Below are 15,494 nucleotides of genomic sequence, written 5' to 3'. Positions count from 1 at the left end.
CAGACAACACTGATCTTCCACAGGGACAATACACCAGTTCTTGCTCCTTACAGCAATTTGTGAGACCTCTGTACTTGACCTGGGCACTGCACACCTTGTGGGCTGCATTTCTGAGGCATCCTGGGGTAGGAGTTTTTTGCTGTTAAGAAATTCCAGCTGAAACAACCACAACAAGCCACCTCAGCTTTTTCATATGCAACGTATTCCTTCAGCACATTTAAACATGAAGCATCTTGATATTCATCACAAATATGTGCCTCAGTCAGGACCCAGAAAACCTAAAAGGTCACTTCAAAATCTAGATAATGAGATGTATCCATGGCTGTACGACTCCAGTCAGGAATTTCTTCCCTACCATGCAACCTCCAGCTTTCAGTAATGGGAATTTCCAAACTAAACATTACAATTCACCTTGCTTCTTGAGCATTTCCATCAGTTTTTTGTTTTAAGAGGAATGTTAGAGTACCTCCAAAAAGGGAGTCTAAACTCCCCTCTCCCCATCAAAGCAGCTTTCTCTCAGGTGGGGAGAAGGCAAAAAGGAAAAGAAACCAAATCCATACAGTTTGAAACTGCAGTTTTTTGGGAGGGAAGTGCTGGTGTACAAGGCCCTGGCTCCATGTGCAGTGCTAGAGCACTTAGTTTGGATACAGGCAATACTACAACATTCTTGGCTCTCCATTTCTCACTTACCCATAAGACATATGCTTGAAACTCTGCTTCTCATGTTGAGCAAGCCACGCTCTCACATTCTTTCCTAGCCCATTTGATAACATCTGACTGCATCTCCTCCATCCCACTCTGATGTAATCCATGGCAACCCGGCCGGTAATTGGATAATGCCTCAGCCTTATGGGGGTAAATGATCTGTGTGTGATAGGGCTGGATGCATATTAATGGAAGCTGCACAGTTACACCCTTTGTAAAATGGTTTGATAACAAGCCAAATACTTAATAGCAACAAATGAACTAACCCCCAAACCAAATGAGCGTATCTATTTACTTAAGCCTACTTCACATACCAAGTAGGAAAGGATAAACATAAGAGCACCTTTTCCCAAAATGCACTGACTGAAGAATATGGGAAAAGCTTTCATGGGCAATTTTTGTAGAAAATGATGAATCACATTTTAAACAAAGGAAAAACAAGGCCCTATCTAATCCGAGTTTAGGTGCAAGGACTCTGAAACAGCCAATTTCTAGAGAATGCTAAGCAGAATAAAGGGTCTGATCAACCAGCACTTTCTACACAAGACCACCACAGATCATGTCCCAAGGGATGGCACAAGTAGTCCAAGTAGAAGTTCACCTGGCACTTGGCACAGCCATTACTTTTTCTCTTTACCTCCTCCTCAAATGTAGTAGCAGGCAGATGAGCCCTGTTTCTCTCAGCAGACTGGAAAGCCCAGACACCAGGAGCAGCAAGCTGACTGGTTCAAGAGTCCTGCTGTTTCCATCACTGCCTCACCTGTCCTGAGGTGGCTCTAGGAGCACCGCTGGGTGAAGCTGCACTTATACTTCTGCCACGGGGCTGGGCTGACGGCAAAAAGAACAGACACCATGGGATGTCTGTACAGGCAAGGATAGCAGGCCAAGATGGGTAACCCCTGTGGTGAGATACAACGTGTCAGATGTGCTTAACAGGAAACACAATGCCTTGGATAGAAATCCAAAAACTGAGCAGTATTGACTGAGATTTTAGGGAGGGGTAGGCTGGACAAGAACAGTGTTGGTGGAACTTAAGATGCAAGGAGTTGGCTAGGAACAAAAAGGAAGGATTAAACTGCATAGATAGTTACAATCCAAATAAGCAGGAAAACTGGTGCCCCAAGCCTGGGGGCAAATGAGAGACAACAGAGACAAATCTTTTCACATTCAGGAGTAACAGAGAAAAGAAGCACCTGATTTGAAGTATTATCAAATCCATGAATGCAAGTGAACAGGAAAGCACTTTGAGGTGGAGCACCAGATCAGAAGAGACTCAATGGGACAAGTCACCCATCAGGAGCCAGGATGCAGATGGCTCCTGTAAAAGTACTACACAAGAGAAGGAACCTTGGTCTTCCATGCAGGCACATGCAAACAAAGCTCTTTTCCATTTGCATATCTTCTGCAGTGGCATGTAAAAGCACCTGTTCCAACCTGGCAAGGTACAAGTTGCAAGAAAGGTAACACTCACTGAATAGATCACCCATTTCCGGGGAGTGTGAGATCCCAGAGGTAAAACGTGCACAGTTCTCATGTAACAAAAGGAAGCTTGGAGTGATTCCACCTTTCTAAAGCACAACTTTCCCCAGAGCACCCACCAGGGCATGCAGGTGCTGTTTGCATAACCTAGCCCTAGGTTTTTTCATCATTCCAAGTATATCTCCAGTTGTGTAGCAAGTGTATCACGCTCCTGTTACAAATTACACAGGAAAATAATGTGAAAGGTGAACATGGCTGAATTGCTACTGGCCCATTTAACTCCAAGCATAAACAATGACAAACCATGTCCAGCACAAACATCTGAAGCAATGATTAAATTGGAAGCAGTAAATTTGGATGAAAAGTTAGTGGTTTATTTCCAGTTAGCACACCACTGTTATCTTTTATTCACAGTGGTGGATTCTGGTCAGGCCCACAGTTGAACAATTAGATGGGGGACATATAAGTTGTTTCTTACTCCTGGCCTGCCTTAGGAAAGAGGCAGTGAAGTTAAACCCTGAAGGAAAGGGCATCTCACTTCACCAGGAAGTGACAAGCTTTAGACAGCTACCTGTCTGTCTTCATCTAGAAAATACATAAGGAAGTCTCGGGTCTTGAGGATGAGAAAGAGGGGGGGAAAGGGAGCAGAAGAAAGCAAAGACACAATCCTCTTGTAGTCCTACAAAATGGTACAAGAGAAGGATGATATCCCTGAGCTGCAAAGGGACCCAGAATTTTACCAAGGTTATACTAAGTTGGGTCATTCAATTTTTTAAAATTGATTTGTAGTTCTACCTCTAATACCTGTAAACAAATAACCAAGGCTGCTTAGAAGCAGAGTTCTGCCTGTTTCTTTGGGACAGATTAGTTCAACTCTAAGTGTATCAGTTTACATTGCTTTAAGAGTACAGACACTGATCTTTCAGTCCCCTTCCTCTAGGCAATTACCATTGTCTTTCTCTTGACATGGTAAACATAAAAGAGAAAAAAATCCCAGCCATTAGTAACATGGGTTACCCAAACCTCCAGTTACTTTGGCAAGGTTGGCCTTAATTCTAACAGCAGGGGAATAATACCATGGTTTTATGAATGCAGGCTCCAGCTGATTTAAAGAAACTCTTCTGTCAGAATTTAAATGACTCATGATTTTTCCATGGCACAGAGAATGTTTTAATTTACATAATTATACCTGTATAAACTATGCACTGACTGGTTCCCAATCTTGAGTTCACTCCGAAGTCTCCCTAAGGGAAAGGTGTCACATGTGACGAGAAACAGTTTATGAGTCTGCAAATGTGAAGGGCAAGAACAAAGAGCCAAATCACTTGCCCTTCCTACAGTGAGAAATCCTACCCACTGCAACACCATCAGCAAGCACGAGCACTGATTATTCAGAGAAACATGAAACAGTCAGTGCCACAGACACAGACTGCAAAGTCCTCTTTTTAGGTTTGAAACGCTGCAATTGGAGTATTGACACCAACCAACCAGTATTACCTGCAGCAACTATTACTATGTCAGCGAGCTGTGTATGGATCTTGAGCTGCTCTTTTGGGGTGTATCTGTGAGTAATGGTCACTGTAGCATCACCTGAAACAGAAGAGAAAAACAATTAATTGTTTGATATGAAATGCTATAAAAAGTACAGCATTTACCTTCAGGCACAAATTACTTTTGTACATTAACAACAGAACAGATGATCAGATTTGTCTTGGGACGTGACTTAAATCAGCACAGGCAGAACACTCACAACACTTGTTGCTCACACATATGAAAAAACACTTGTTCTTAAAAATTCTCCCAGAACATATTCATTTATATACTGTGGACTGAATTCCCTTCCACGGGAAGGTAAGCCCTTGCGTGGCTTTGTTACATTCAGTGGAACTCCACAAAGCAAACCCAGCACAGAATCCAGTGTCTGTTTTATCAAGCCCAGTTTGTAGAGGGTGCCACAAGACTCAGCTGTCTGCCACACACAAAAGCTTCAATACAAGACCACCAGTAGAAGCACACATTCTTCCGCTCCTGCAGAATAAACTCCCCTGGTTAGACATGAAAAGCCCTTGTGCTGTTTGAATGAGACACTGAGGAGAGACCACAACATGAAGAGTCACAGAGAGAGGGTCCAAAGTCTCATATTGCATCCAACAGCAGGAGTGGTACTCCCTCAAAGACTGCCCAAGCAAGCAGCAAAGAGAATGGCTCTTGAAGACTCCTTCCAACCCTCTCTGCAATTATTTGTACTATACAGTGTTCAGGTATGCCCATCTCTGCCTTCCACTCATCACAGACACCTAGGCCATGTTACTTGCAATTAAACGAAAACCTTTTGCCTTCTCATACATTACCATCACATCTGCTTCCTATGGAATGTGCCTGACTGGTCTAATCTGTGCCTCCCATCTTATTAACTCTCTCAGGCATCTCATCTTCAACTTTTCTGGGCTCTGGCTTCTCTGCTCTTTCCCCTCATTTTTTATCCCTCTTCTTCTGGCTGTGCAGTGCACATGATCTCCCCAAAGACAAGCAGATCAAAACATTTGCAGATAACAAAAACAGAAAAGTACAGGCTTGAAAAAAAATAGAGGAGTCTACCAATACCTGCTTTAAGCCAAAGAACTATGTCTTGCCCAAAACCACAACCATTACTCAGCAGAAAGGTTGAGAAAAACCAATGGATGAAATCCAAAGTTACAAGGTTACCTCTGAGGAATAAAATTGGTGCTAATTTGCCTCTAAGATTTTAGTGAGGAATGTGTCTGTAAGTCAAGTCCTGAAACCAAGTAACTGCTTTCACTACCAAAAAAGAACGGAGAGAAAAAAAAAAAAAGGGGGGGGGGTGCAGGGAAAGCCCCTACCTTGACAACAGCAGTCCAGAAGCTTACAGATACCTCAGGGGAGGATTTCCATTTATTTGTGATCATGCCCAAACAGAAAATAAACAACTATTTTTATACTGCTACTTCTGCTGAAAGAAGAGGAATATATTAACAATTAAGATTCCACATGATACTCCCAAGTCAATTCCCTAGCTTACAAAAAAGAGATAGTCCCTTTACCTGCCTACACAGAGCATTATTTTGGAAGGGGTTCACATAGCTTTCCCATCTGATCAGATATTGCCACCTGCAGGACATGAGTGTATCTACATATGAAGCATCACAAATTAAGACAGTCCCCAACTTTGAATTTTTGTTAATGATGTAGAAAGAAAACCAACCAAAATGCACAACAAAAAATAGTACCCTGCACACCCACCCCTTGCATAATTTCTCAATTAAAAATAATTAATCAAATCAACCCAGTCACTGAAAAAAACTTTCTTGACTGATAACCTGAGAAAGTTCTTTTTCAGCATTCCATTGTAGGTCTTCTCTGATCCCTATCCTCCTGAGTTTAAGTTTAAAAAAAAAGAAAGCTGAAACCATGGCCTGGCCTCCCTTCATTTCTACACGCCATCCAGGCCAGTCTCTTGCTGCCTACAGCAGAAGCAGAAATTAAACCCAAGTGCAGAAGATGAACCTGATATTCAAGGAGAGCCCCATCTATGAATTAGGGAGGAAAACTCCACCAGATCACCCCAAACACAAAAGTATTTATCATCATGTGCACAGTATACACACAACGGCAGCTCATTATCAGAGAAGTACGTGTCCCCTTGTTTTCTCATTGCCAGCTGCTTTATACCGTGTGCTAACACTCAGCAGACTGAAAAACTAGAAAACTACCTGAGAAATAAATCCACCTCTTCAGATTAGGCAAAGGTAACTCCAGTGCATTTATTCTTTCTGTATCTAGGCTCCAGTGTCAGTAAGGGACTATCTGAACATTCTTCTGTCCCTATACCACATATGTGACATACTTAGAACCACTGGCAATGCCAGCAAGCAGGGTTGCAAGCAAAGTGTTCTGACATGCCAGCAACCAAAACATTGGCAAAACACCATGAAGCACCACAAAAATTTCAGGGACTGGCCCCCCAAAACAAGCTGCACTATCAGACAGTCAAACAAACTAGAAACCCAGGATACAAGACAAAACTGAGCCACGCATCCAATCCACTCAAAAGCTGGAAGCTGCAAACAGTATTTAGGAACAGCTAAAAACTGCCCATGAAGCTGGTGAGGGTCTGGCAACAAGCTGCTGAAAGCATCACGGGACACTAGGTCTTCTCATTTCCAAGTGGGAAACACGTAAGTAGTTTGTAACATGACTTTGTGTTCTACCAAGCCTACTTCAAACATCAGCTGCACTGCCAATAACAAGTGTCATCCAGTATTTGCAGCAAATGGCAAAAATGCTACTAATTTTCATGGGAATGAGGATAAGACTATAACTATGCACCAATGGTAATTACAATCCAGGCACTGAGAGAAGCTCCAAATAGCAACTTTCCCACAGAGGCTGAATGGAAAAACCAACTGTATGATTAGTATAAAGCTTTTAGTGTTTTATTATATTAATATCAGATTTCACTCTGCTCTAATTAAATACGCCTGGGATTAAATGTCCATGTTTACCTCATTTGTGCACACCACCACAGCAGGTTCTAACATCAAAATGGAGTCACAAAAGGGCAGCATTCTACCTAAATTATATTTGTTTTAATTTCTACAGCACAATTATAGCAGCAAATGTAGGCTTCTGTAATTAGAATTACTTTAAAATATTTCCACCACAGCACTCAATTTCCAGGGGGATATAAACTGCACTGCAGAAATATCCCCCAGGCCAACAAGTAATCATGGTACTCAGCTGAAGAGTTCCTTGGTTGGTCAATTCGGGTATTTTCATAAGCAACACCTCACTGACATAGCACAACACAAGGGTCATGCCACACCTTTTTGTTTATTCATAGATAAACGTGTGTGTGTGCACATGTATACATATGTGTACCTGCGTGCTCATTTGTGTATGACCAATGAAATCAATATTGAACAAGCATGAGGACAAAGTCACAAACAGCTGCATTGTATAAACACCACAGGAGCCTCCGCAGCTCCTCGAGGCCTCACTGCCAGTACTACCCTCAAGGATCAGCTGAAATAGCAGCTGTTTCAAACGGAGGAGGAAGTGATGACTGAACAGCAGAAGAAGTCCAGTCCAGAAATTGCTCTCATGAGAGCAAGTCAGGAAATGTGCTAGCAAATTTATTTTCTTGGTCTGGTTGCAAGTACTGACAAGAGTGGAAAGCTTTCTCTTTACTCTGAGTCCTCTAGTCAGCTTTATTTTCAGGCCTTCACAAATGGAAACATTGGAACAACATTCCTGGACTTACCTCCAGGCCTTTCGTGCTCTCCATCAGTATGTAAAAGCATTGAAATAGGCATTCCAACATTTTTGGATCTTCCAGCTACAAGAACATTTTTTCCAAATGTTTGTATTCCTTGCAGGAAAAAAGAAAGGATAAAAAAAATTATATCCCACTATTTTGATACATCTAAACCCTTCTTCTCAATCCCCACAACAGAATTATTTTGTTGTTGTGGACTGCTGACATCAACACGACTTGAAAATGCACAAGGCTGAATTTGAGGTATAAGCCCACAAAACAGCTTTCACCCTGGAGAAAGAGAACTGGCAACTCATTCAGGTTACCTGAATCACCCTTAGCAAGGAGTTAATTTCCTTGCTCCAGCCACAGAGGGAAGCACTTACATCTACCAGTACGAACATGTACATTCTAAATAAAAAAACTACAACTATTCAACACATATGCATTTTTTCCCCTTCCAGTACTGAATTAAGTGCTCCCATTTTTCTTACTTGTTTTTCCCCCCTCTCGACAAGAACTCACACATCCAATCTTCTCTTTGACAAACAGAACAACAGCACAGGAAATTTCCTGCAAAACTATGAAATTCAGCAAGTTACTGAAGTGTTCCACCAAATACTACTGTCTACACTTAATTAATAGTTGTGCTAATGGCACAAGAGCCCATCTACTTTGGCAGCTCCTTATTCAGATTAATACCCTAAACATTTGTTCTTCAATCAGCCCAATGCATTTAGATAACCTTGACCTTCTACCTCACACCTGAGGTGATCCCTTGTTCATCTCCCAGGATAAGAAGAGTTCCAGGACACGTGAATCTCTTACCCGTCCGTTTAATGATCTCCCAGACAGCAGCAGCAGTGGCAGGGATTATGGAAGGCTGATCGAGACACAGCCGTCCAATATTCATGATATGGAATCCATCCACATCTTTTTCAGGGGCGATGGCATTACAGACTGTCCGTTCATCTATGTGATCTAGGAGACACACAGCCCTCAGCATCAGCTCCTTCACTTGTCAGGTGCCCTCAATACATCATGACACAGACAAGCCTGGATCTAGCCAGGGTCATTAATTACTGCTCTTGATCAAATGAATTATACTCCCCCTAAAGGCAATTTCACCTTTTCAAAGAGTTTACTGAAGATTAGGTTAAAGCATTTGTCACAGTGTTGATACAACAGATTCTGTCAAAATATGAGAGCCCAGTACTCAGCTGAGAATGAGGACAGTAAGAAGATAAGAAGTGTTTAAGGAAGTCACTTCCACAATGTAGAATTCTTAAACATGAAGGAGCTTGAAAACCCCAACAAACCACAGAACAGTTATATGCATTTCTCTGGTTTCTAAGCACACAGAGGATACACTAGCTCATTTTTAAACAAACTCACGGAAACCTCAAGCTGCAGTAACTTTGAAGGTCGAGCTTTCCTTTTCCAACAATACTATATTTTTTTTAGTCAACTGTTTATCAGTAGACCCAAAACACATCCTACTTCATTAAGGAAGTGAGAATACACAAAACTGTTTGATAGTGGTGATCCCAAAACACTGAATATGGCTTGAATGGCATTGCCAGCACATAATTTTGTATTCATATGTACTCATACTGACTATTTTTCATATGCACTAATGATACAGGACAGCTCTGCAACTGCTTAAAGCTTATACTGCATAAACATTACTGCTGATTATGAAAAAAGGCATTTGCTGGACCTCTCCCTGCAGAGTTACATACCCAAGCATCAACCTGGAATACATAACATCCCAGAGGAACAGCTCCACACAAATCCCATGCTAACCCAAAAAGCAAACTGTGTTTAATGACTGACCCATGGCCTGCTGAGAGCCCCAAAATGGCACTGACTGACCCATGTCCTTACCCAAAACAGCACTGACTGACCGACAGCCTGCAGTAACCTAGACCTGTTGAAAGGTTTTGTCTGGGAGAAAGTCAAGCTGACCTCCAGACTGGGTAGATGGGGAGAGAGCCATTGACCCTCTGTGGCTTAACGACCAGTTTGTTACTGAACATCCTGGGAATTTGGTTGTTCATCCCAAGCACCAGTAAGAGTGAATCAAAGTATCTTCCCCTAAACCGAACAAGTAGGCTAGGAGTTTACAATTTCCATCTCTGAAAAATTGCTTTTTGCATCCCTTACATCACCCATTCTATCCACAACTTGAACAGAATCCTGCAACTGTGTGGCAAGATGTCCCAGTGTCCAAATCAGAGGGCACTACAGGAGGTTTAAAAAAACTAAATAAACGAAAATAAGCATCAATAAGGAAATTCAGATGTTGCCAGTAAAATATTTTAGAGACATAAAGAGGATGGTTTAATTTAGTAGGTTTTTGTGGTTTTCCATTAAAAGGAGCTAGATAATAAAAGAAGCATGTTGTAGAACATGAACCATAGTAATCTCCTGTTAAGATTCCCAATTAGAGAACCCCTTAAACCAGGCTGCTATGATTTACAATTTAATTCTCCATTTTTTGATGAGAGCAAGTTTCTTTTTGAATCCTAATGAGAAAAGACTGTGGAAATTAAGATATTAAATACATTGATGAAAGAGTCTCTTAGAACTGAAATTTGCCTCACAGAGACTGAAAGCAACCATAACCCTGTTTTTATGTCAACTTGGGAATTAAAAAAGAAAACAAAACCAAGAAAGAAATATGGAGTAACCTATTAAATGGCTTTTGCAAAAGAGAACTTGTTATCCTTAGGCAAGCCAGTTGTTCTTCCAACACAAACTTGGCAGCCATGCTTTTCCTCGTGCCTGGGATGAGCAGAACACTGCTCTGAAAAACACCTCCTCCACACTGTCTTTAACTTCCCAAAACCAGACAGATAATAGATACACTTATGTAAAAGAAAAAAAAATCATGCTTTACATGGATATTTTCCATATTCCAGATTAATTTGCACAATTCCAGAACAGGCTTTAAAGTATTGGGAAGAAATGCAGCTGCACAGCTGGGGACAAGTGAGCTGTGGGCCAGAGAAGAGGATCCCACATGCCTTCTTTATTTCCAGAGGAACAAAATCTCTTAATTATCTTACTGTCAGTCTCATAAAACATGAGCTGATACCCATACAAATTTCCTTGCTGTTATTACAAGCCACTCCTCCTCTCTCCCTTTTCGGCAAAACTTGCAGGACTACACTGGGCATCACTGGCCAAGCTTCTGCACTCAGAGAAACTCATATTTACACAACAACCGCCTCTGGTGCTGGCACATAAAAAATAAATACTGGTTTTCAAAAGGGAAGACTAATGAAAATAACACCATAGCATAAAACGGATTTGAAAAAAATACTGCATGGATTTTCATCTTCTGTCTCAAATAGATTAACACTTCAGGGCCATCTCCCAGGCAATTCAAACTAAGACACAGGAAAATCTCCAGAAAACTATCACCAGTAACGCACTCAAAAGGTGCACAAAAAAAACTTTCCTCAGGCAAAGACAACAATCCTCAAAATTAAGTTGCCCCAGCTTACAATAGTGCAACAGAAGAGAGCTACTTCCGATTCCATTTTTAACCCAATGTTGATCAAAACCCACACTTTGAGTGGTTTATTGCAAAAAAGCTCCAAACCCAACACCACAACCTCAATTCTGGAATAAGGAGCCTCCACTGATCACAGTTTTCACAACTCCTGGGCTTTGTCTCCTTCCATTACAAGGCAAATAAAATTTGGAAAATGAGCTAACTTAGCTTTTGGCCCTTTAGTTTATTAAGGTCCTCTGAGGAAAAAAAAAAATCAGTTATACGAGTTACATTGTTATGGAATAACAATATAACTCACAGAAAGAGTTTACTGAATATTTCCAGTTCATGACAAGTTGCACATTTAACTCTATTACGCAGACATTGCAATATTGACCAAGTTCTGCTATTAAGTTGTTCTAACGCTTTTCCTAGCACAAGCAACAGCTGTGCCTGTCTGATAGATTGGATGGAAGATGAATAGTCATGCAGTTGTTATAACTGGTGTGTCACAGGTATTGGGAGGAATCTTCAACCAAATTTAGGACTAACCCTCATTAAAGGACTTGAGCATTTCAGTGTGAAAACATCAAATATTTCATCTGACACAGCTAGAATTATCATCAGGCTTTTTTTATTCTCTCAAGTTGACCAGGTTTAAATTCACTACATTTCAAGACTAAAAGCAGTTCTGAACCGTGCAATGATGAAAGTAGACTGCAGTGACCTGATAACCTCCTCATAAATGCATTACTACAAGTGATACCTAACCATTCCCCTGAGTACCCTCACTAGCAAGACACATGACACCTCCCACTTTTGGGGAGCACAGCACTGGACTCTGAGTCCAGTGTACAAGCCTGCTTCCTTTGCTACAGGCTTCAGACAGGATGATTGCCATCCCCAGGCTGCCCATACTCCATCTTTTGCAGCTCTCATCACTGCAATGAAGCTTTGTTATTTACATCACCTGCTGCTGCTGTGAATATCTGTCACTGAGAGATGTTCCACAAAAGGAAAGTGACCACATTCCATCAGCTCCTACCTTGAAGGCCAGAATGTGGCTCCTTACTTGTGTTACACTTCCACCTTGTGGCAAATTTATTTCAGTACATGGTCCATTTCAGACAGCTTTCATGTAACAAACACCAAGTGCAAACCCTCCTCATCAGGAACACTGCTGTTTATTAGAAATACCACCAAAGCATTTTTTCCTCCATAACTCTCAGCACCTGTCCCAGTTTGTTGTTTTATAGATAAACATTTTCAGTTTAGTTCTTTATTTCCCTGCAAGTTTTAGTACACCAAAAATACCACTTTGCCAGCTACTCCCCAGTGAAATTCAGTACAAATTAGGAGAAGGTAAAAAAAAACCTCCAAAATTTAGTCAAAGGTTTTAGCACCTTTGCACAAAGTTCACCAGAAACACCATGGCCAACAAAAAAATCCAAGTGGTTCATGTTCAAGGCAAAACCTGGAATCACTATGAGAAAGGCTATAGCATCACCTGCTACATAGCATGATATGGGGATGAAAGCATGCAACTCAAGACAAACCAGTGCAACACACTCAAAAAATAAAGATAATTAAATTGGATAAATTATGTTAAATGCCTTGAAACATCACTAACTTATCATTAAAAATGGCAAGTCCTACATATGAAGTTATCTGCAGAATTTGTCATCTTGAAAATTAACTGCATATTCAACAAAACAAAAAAAAAAAAAAAAAAAAAAAACAAACAAAAAAAAACAACTACCTCAGCTAACCCTTCATTACACAAGTCCTCTTTCAAGAGTTCTTTATAGCCCTAAGGTACACTTGCAGCCCAGACCTATTAAACACTTTCCTCTTACATGGACTAGGTATAAGGAGCAAAACAAAGACATCACACACCTGGGAGAGGTAGCTGAACTAATAAACCACTAACTCGGGAATCCTTATTGAGTTTTGCTGTTATATCCAAGAGCTCTTCCTGTGAAATGTCTTTAGGCCTCAGTATGATCTCACTAGAAATGCCTGATAAAAACAAAAGACAAAAGACATGTCAGAATAAGAATACAGAGTGATCAGCTTAGTGTTTTAGTCCAAAAATCTGTCTGATTCTTAAGAACTGCTCCCAAACACTATTTTAAGATGCAAAATGAAACTTACAGCTCCCATTCAAAACACATTAAAACTACTTTCTTCATACATCCATGCAATTCCTTAGGTCCATCAGAGAAAAGGGGGAAGAAATTGGTGCAAAATTTAATTAAGGGGACTCCTCCTGCTTTATTTTCTCCTTTTAAACAAGAGTATCTTGTGCTTACCAACAAAACACTTATCTGACATACCCACAGCAGCAGCTGCTTTTATCTTGTTCCTGACATAGATGTGACTGGCTGGATTGTCTCCTACCAATATGACAGTGAGGTGAGGCCTCTGGTTCCCAGCAGATATCCATGATTCCACATCCCTTCGAACTTCTTTCAAAACCTGGTGTGCAAGCTTCGTCCCTGAGATAACGGTTGCTTCATCACTGTAATGATAAAAAGACACACAACATTTCAGCACAAAATTTTTCACCAGGAAGAAGACACCTTTAACTGCACAATCTGCCATTTTGAACACTGCCAAATTTCAAATATTAACTGGCATTTAAAATATTATTCAAAAAACATTAACACACTACAAACCTACATGGGAAAAAAAGTGCTTTCCCATTTGTCACAGCTGAGACAGCCACAACACACAGAATGCCATCACACAACTTCAGAATGCCTTCAGCATTCACCTGTACAGAGTAACATACCGCTTCAGAAGACTCCAAACACCTATCCAGACAGAAGAACACCAGTCCACTTCAGAAGGCTACAAGTGTGTGCTCCTTCTTGCTCAACCTTTTATACCCTCAATGGTTCACACATTGCACCTGTGTGTCCTCTGGTCCCTTTGGTGATTGGGCAGCACACCTGAGCACTCCTTGGCTGGTTACCTTCAGTGCTGCTCACCTGCTTGTCACAGCTGTAGCCTGTTGGGAATGAGGCTCGAGCCCCACTCCCAATTCCACAAACTGTGTGCCTACACCAACTTTCTTATCTGAAGAGCGTGGATGTGCCATCAGTGCACTTGGAAGAGGAGCTCACCAGAGGAGCCACAACTCACCTTCCCAACACACACAGCCAGCCACGTAAACGTACATGAACTCCTGCATTTTGGAATAAAACATGAGACTGTTCTTATGCCCTTAGGTTTTACTGGTTTAAGGAAAGTTACCAACTCCCCTCCTCAAATTTCCTTAAAAATTGATTTGACAAAAATTCTTCTTGTTTATGGACCCAGTGACTTGCAGGCCACGACACAAACTAAGATCTGCACTGCTATTTTAGATCAATTTGTACTCTAAAACCCTGAGATTATATCCAGCATCACAACAGAACATGTCCCACACGCTATAAAAACCTTAGGTAAATTATTAGTGCAGGAACATCTACATTTTGCAGAACTGGAAAAGGACAGTTACTAGCAGCACAGAACAGAAGTAGGATATGCACTGGTCCAGAAATAAAGTTGTTTCTCCCAAAACTGACAAAATCAATTCTCAATACACAGAACATCCAAGGAGTCAGATGCTTATTTCAATGACTGTTCTGCTCACTCCTCTTTTCATTCTTGAAATCACAAAGATAGTGCTCTCAGCATTGGCACTTGTGCTGAATCTCTTCAGTCAGCTTTCAGCCATGTCTTAACACAATTACATATAAATGAAAAGGTTCACAAGCAGGAGGTCAGAGAGACCCACCTATACACACTCAGGCAAGAGTTCAGAGCTGCAGTGCTGCAAAACCAACACCAGAACCCCTTTGCAGACACCGCAATAAATTAAACACAGGGGGTGATTATTGTCAGGACACTTATCCCCAGTGCACCAAAGCATGCCTTGTTTGCCACCAAACGATGAATATATACAGTAATTCTGTATAAATCCCCTGACAGGCCCTTTAAGGTACCAGGAGCAAGCAAACTCGCAGATTCCCCTCAGGGAGGGGGCAGGAAGGTCACATTGCAAGGGCTTCTTCAATTTCAAGGGCACCGCTTAAATCCCCAATGGATCACCAAGGCCAGGGCCATGGCCCGCTCTCCCCCCGCTCTCCCGCTGGCTCTTCCCCGTTTCCCCGGGAAGAACAGCGGAACTCAGCGGGGATCGGAGGGCATCCACCCCGAAGGAGGATCGCGGGGGGCCCGAACCCGCTGCTCCCTCAGCCGTTTCGCGCCCTTTGGACCCGCAGCGCCAGGAGGGGTATGAGGATACGGAGGAGGATGAGAAGGAGGGAGGAGCAGAATGAAGAGGAAAAAGATCCGATCGGCGCAAGGTACCTGGCGGCGCTGCGAGGGGAGCTGCTGGTGCTGCGAGTGAGGGTTCGCCACCGCCTCAGGGGCGCCCAGCCCGGGCGCAGCAGCGCGGCAGAGGAGGAGGAGGCGGAGGAGAGGGAGAAGGCTGTGGTGGCCGCCGCCATTTCAGTCGGTCCTCACGGACGGAAGCGCCGCCGC

General features: G+C 42.0%; 1 protein-coding gene across 3 annotated transcripts in view; it reads right to left on the bottom strand.

Annotated features, from left to right (window-relative positions):
• Window positions 1-15,494, bottom strand: part of MTHFD2L (methylenetetrahydrofolate dehydrogenase (NADP+ dependent) 2 like) — a 24,870-nt gene extending 9,376 nt beyond the window's left edge. Inside the window, exons 1-7 of one of the 3 annotated variants that reach the window (XM_068188155.1) lie at window positions 15,321-15,494; window positions 13,274-13,482; window positions 12,858-12,980; window positions 8,288-8,440; window positions 7,466-7,573; window positions 3,682-3,774; window positions 3,378-3,471 (exon numbers count right to left, since the gene is read on the bottom strand). In XM_068188155.1, coding sequence (XP_068044256.1) covers window positions 3,464-3,471; window positions 3,682-3,774; window positions 7,466-7,573; window positions 8,288-8,440; window positions 12,858-12,980; window positions 13,274-13,482; window positions 15,321-15,460 — 834 coding nt within the window. In that variant the 5' untranslated portion in view covers window positions 15,461-15,494 and the 3' untranslated portion in view covers window positions 3,378-3,463. Of the gene's footprint in view, window positions 1-3,377; window positions 3,472-3,681; window positions 3,775-7,465; window positions 7,574-8,287; window positions 8,441-12,857; window positions 12,981-13,273; window positions 13,483-15,320 lie in introns of those variants that run through there. The other 2 variants (XM_068188154.1, XM_068188153.1) reach the window with 2 other exon arrangements.

Source organism: Anomalospiza imberbis, chromosome 4 (assembly GCF_031753505.1).
Source record: "Anomalospiza imberbis isolate Cuckoo-Finch-1a 21T00152 chromosome 4, ASM3175350v1, whole genome shotgun sequence".
In the NCBI taxonomy this organism is placed as follows: domain Eukaryota; kingdom Metazoa; phylum Chordata; class Aves; order Passeriformes; family Viduidae; genus Anomalospiza; species Anomalospiza imberbis.
This window is presented reverse-complemented; position numbering and strand designations above follow the sequence as displayed.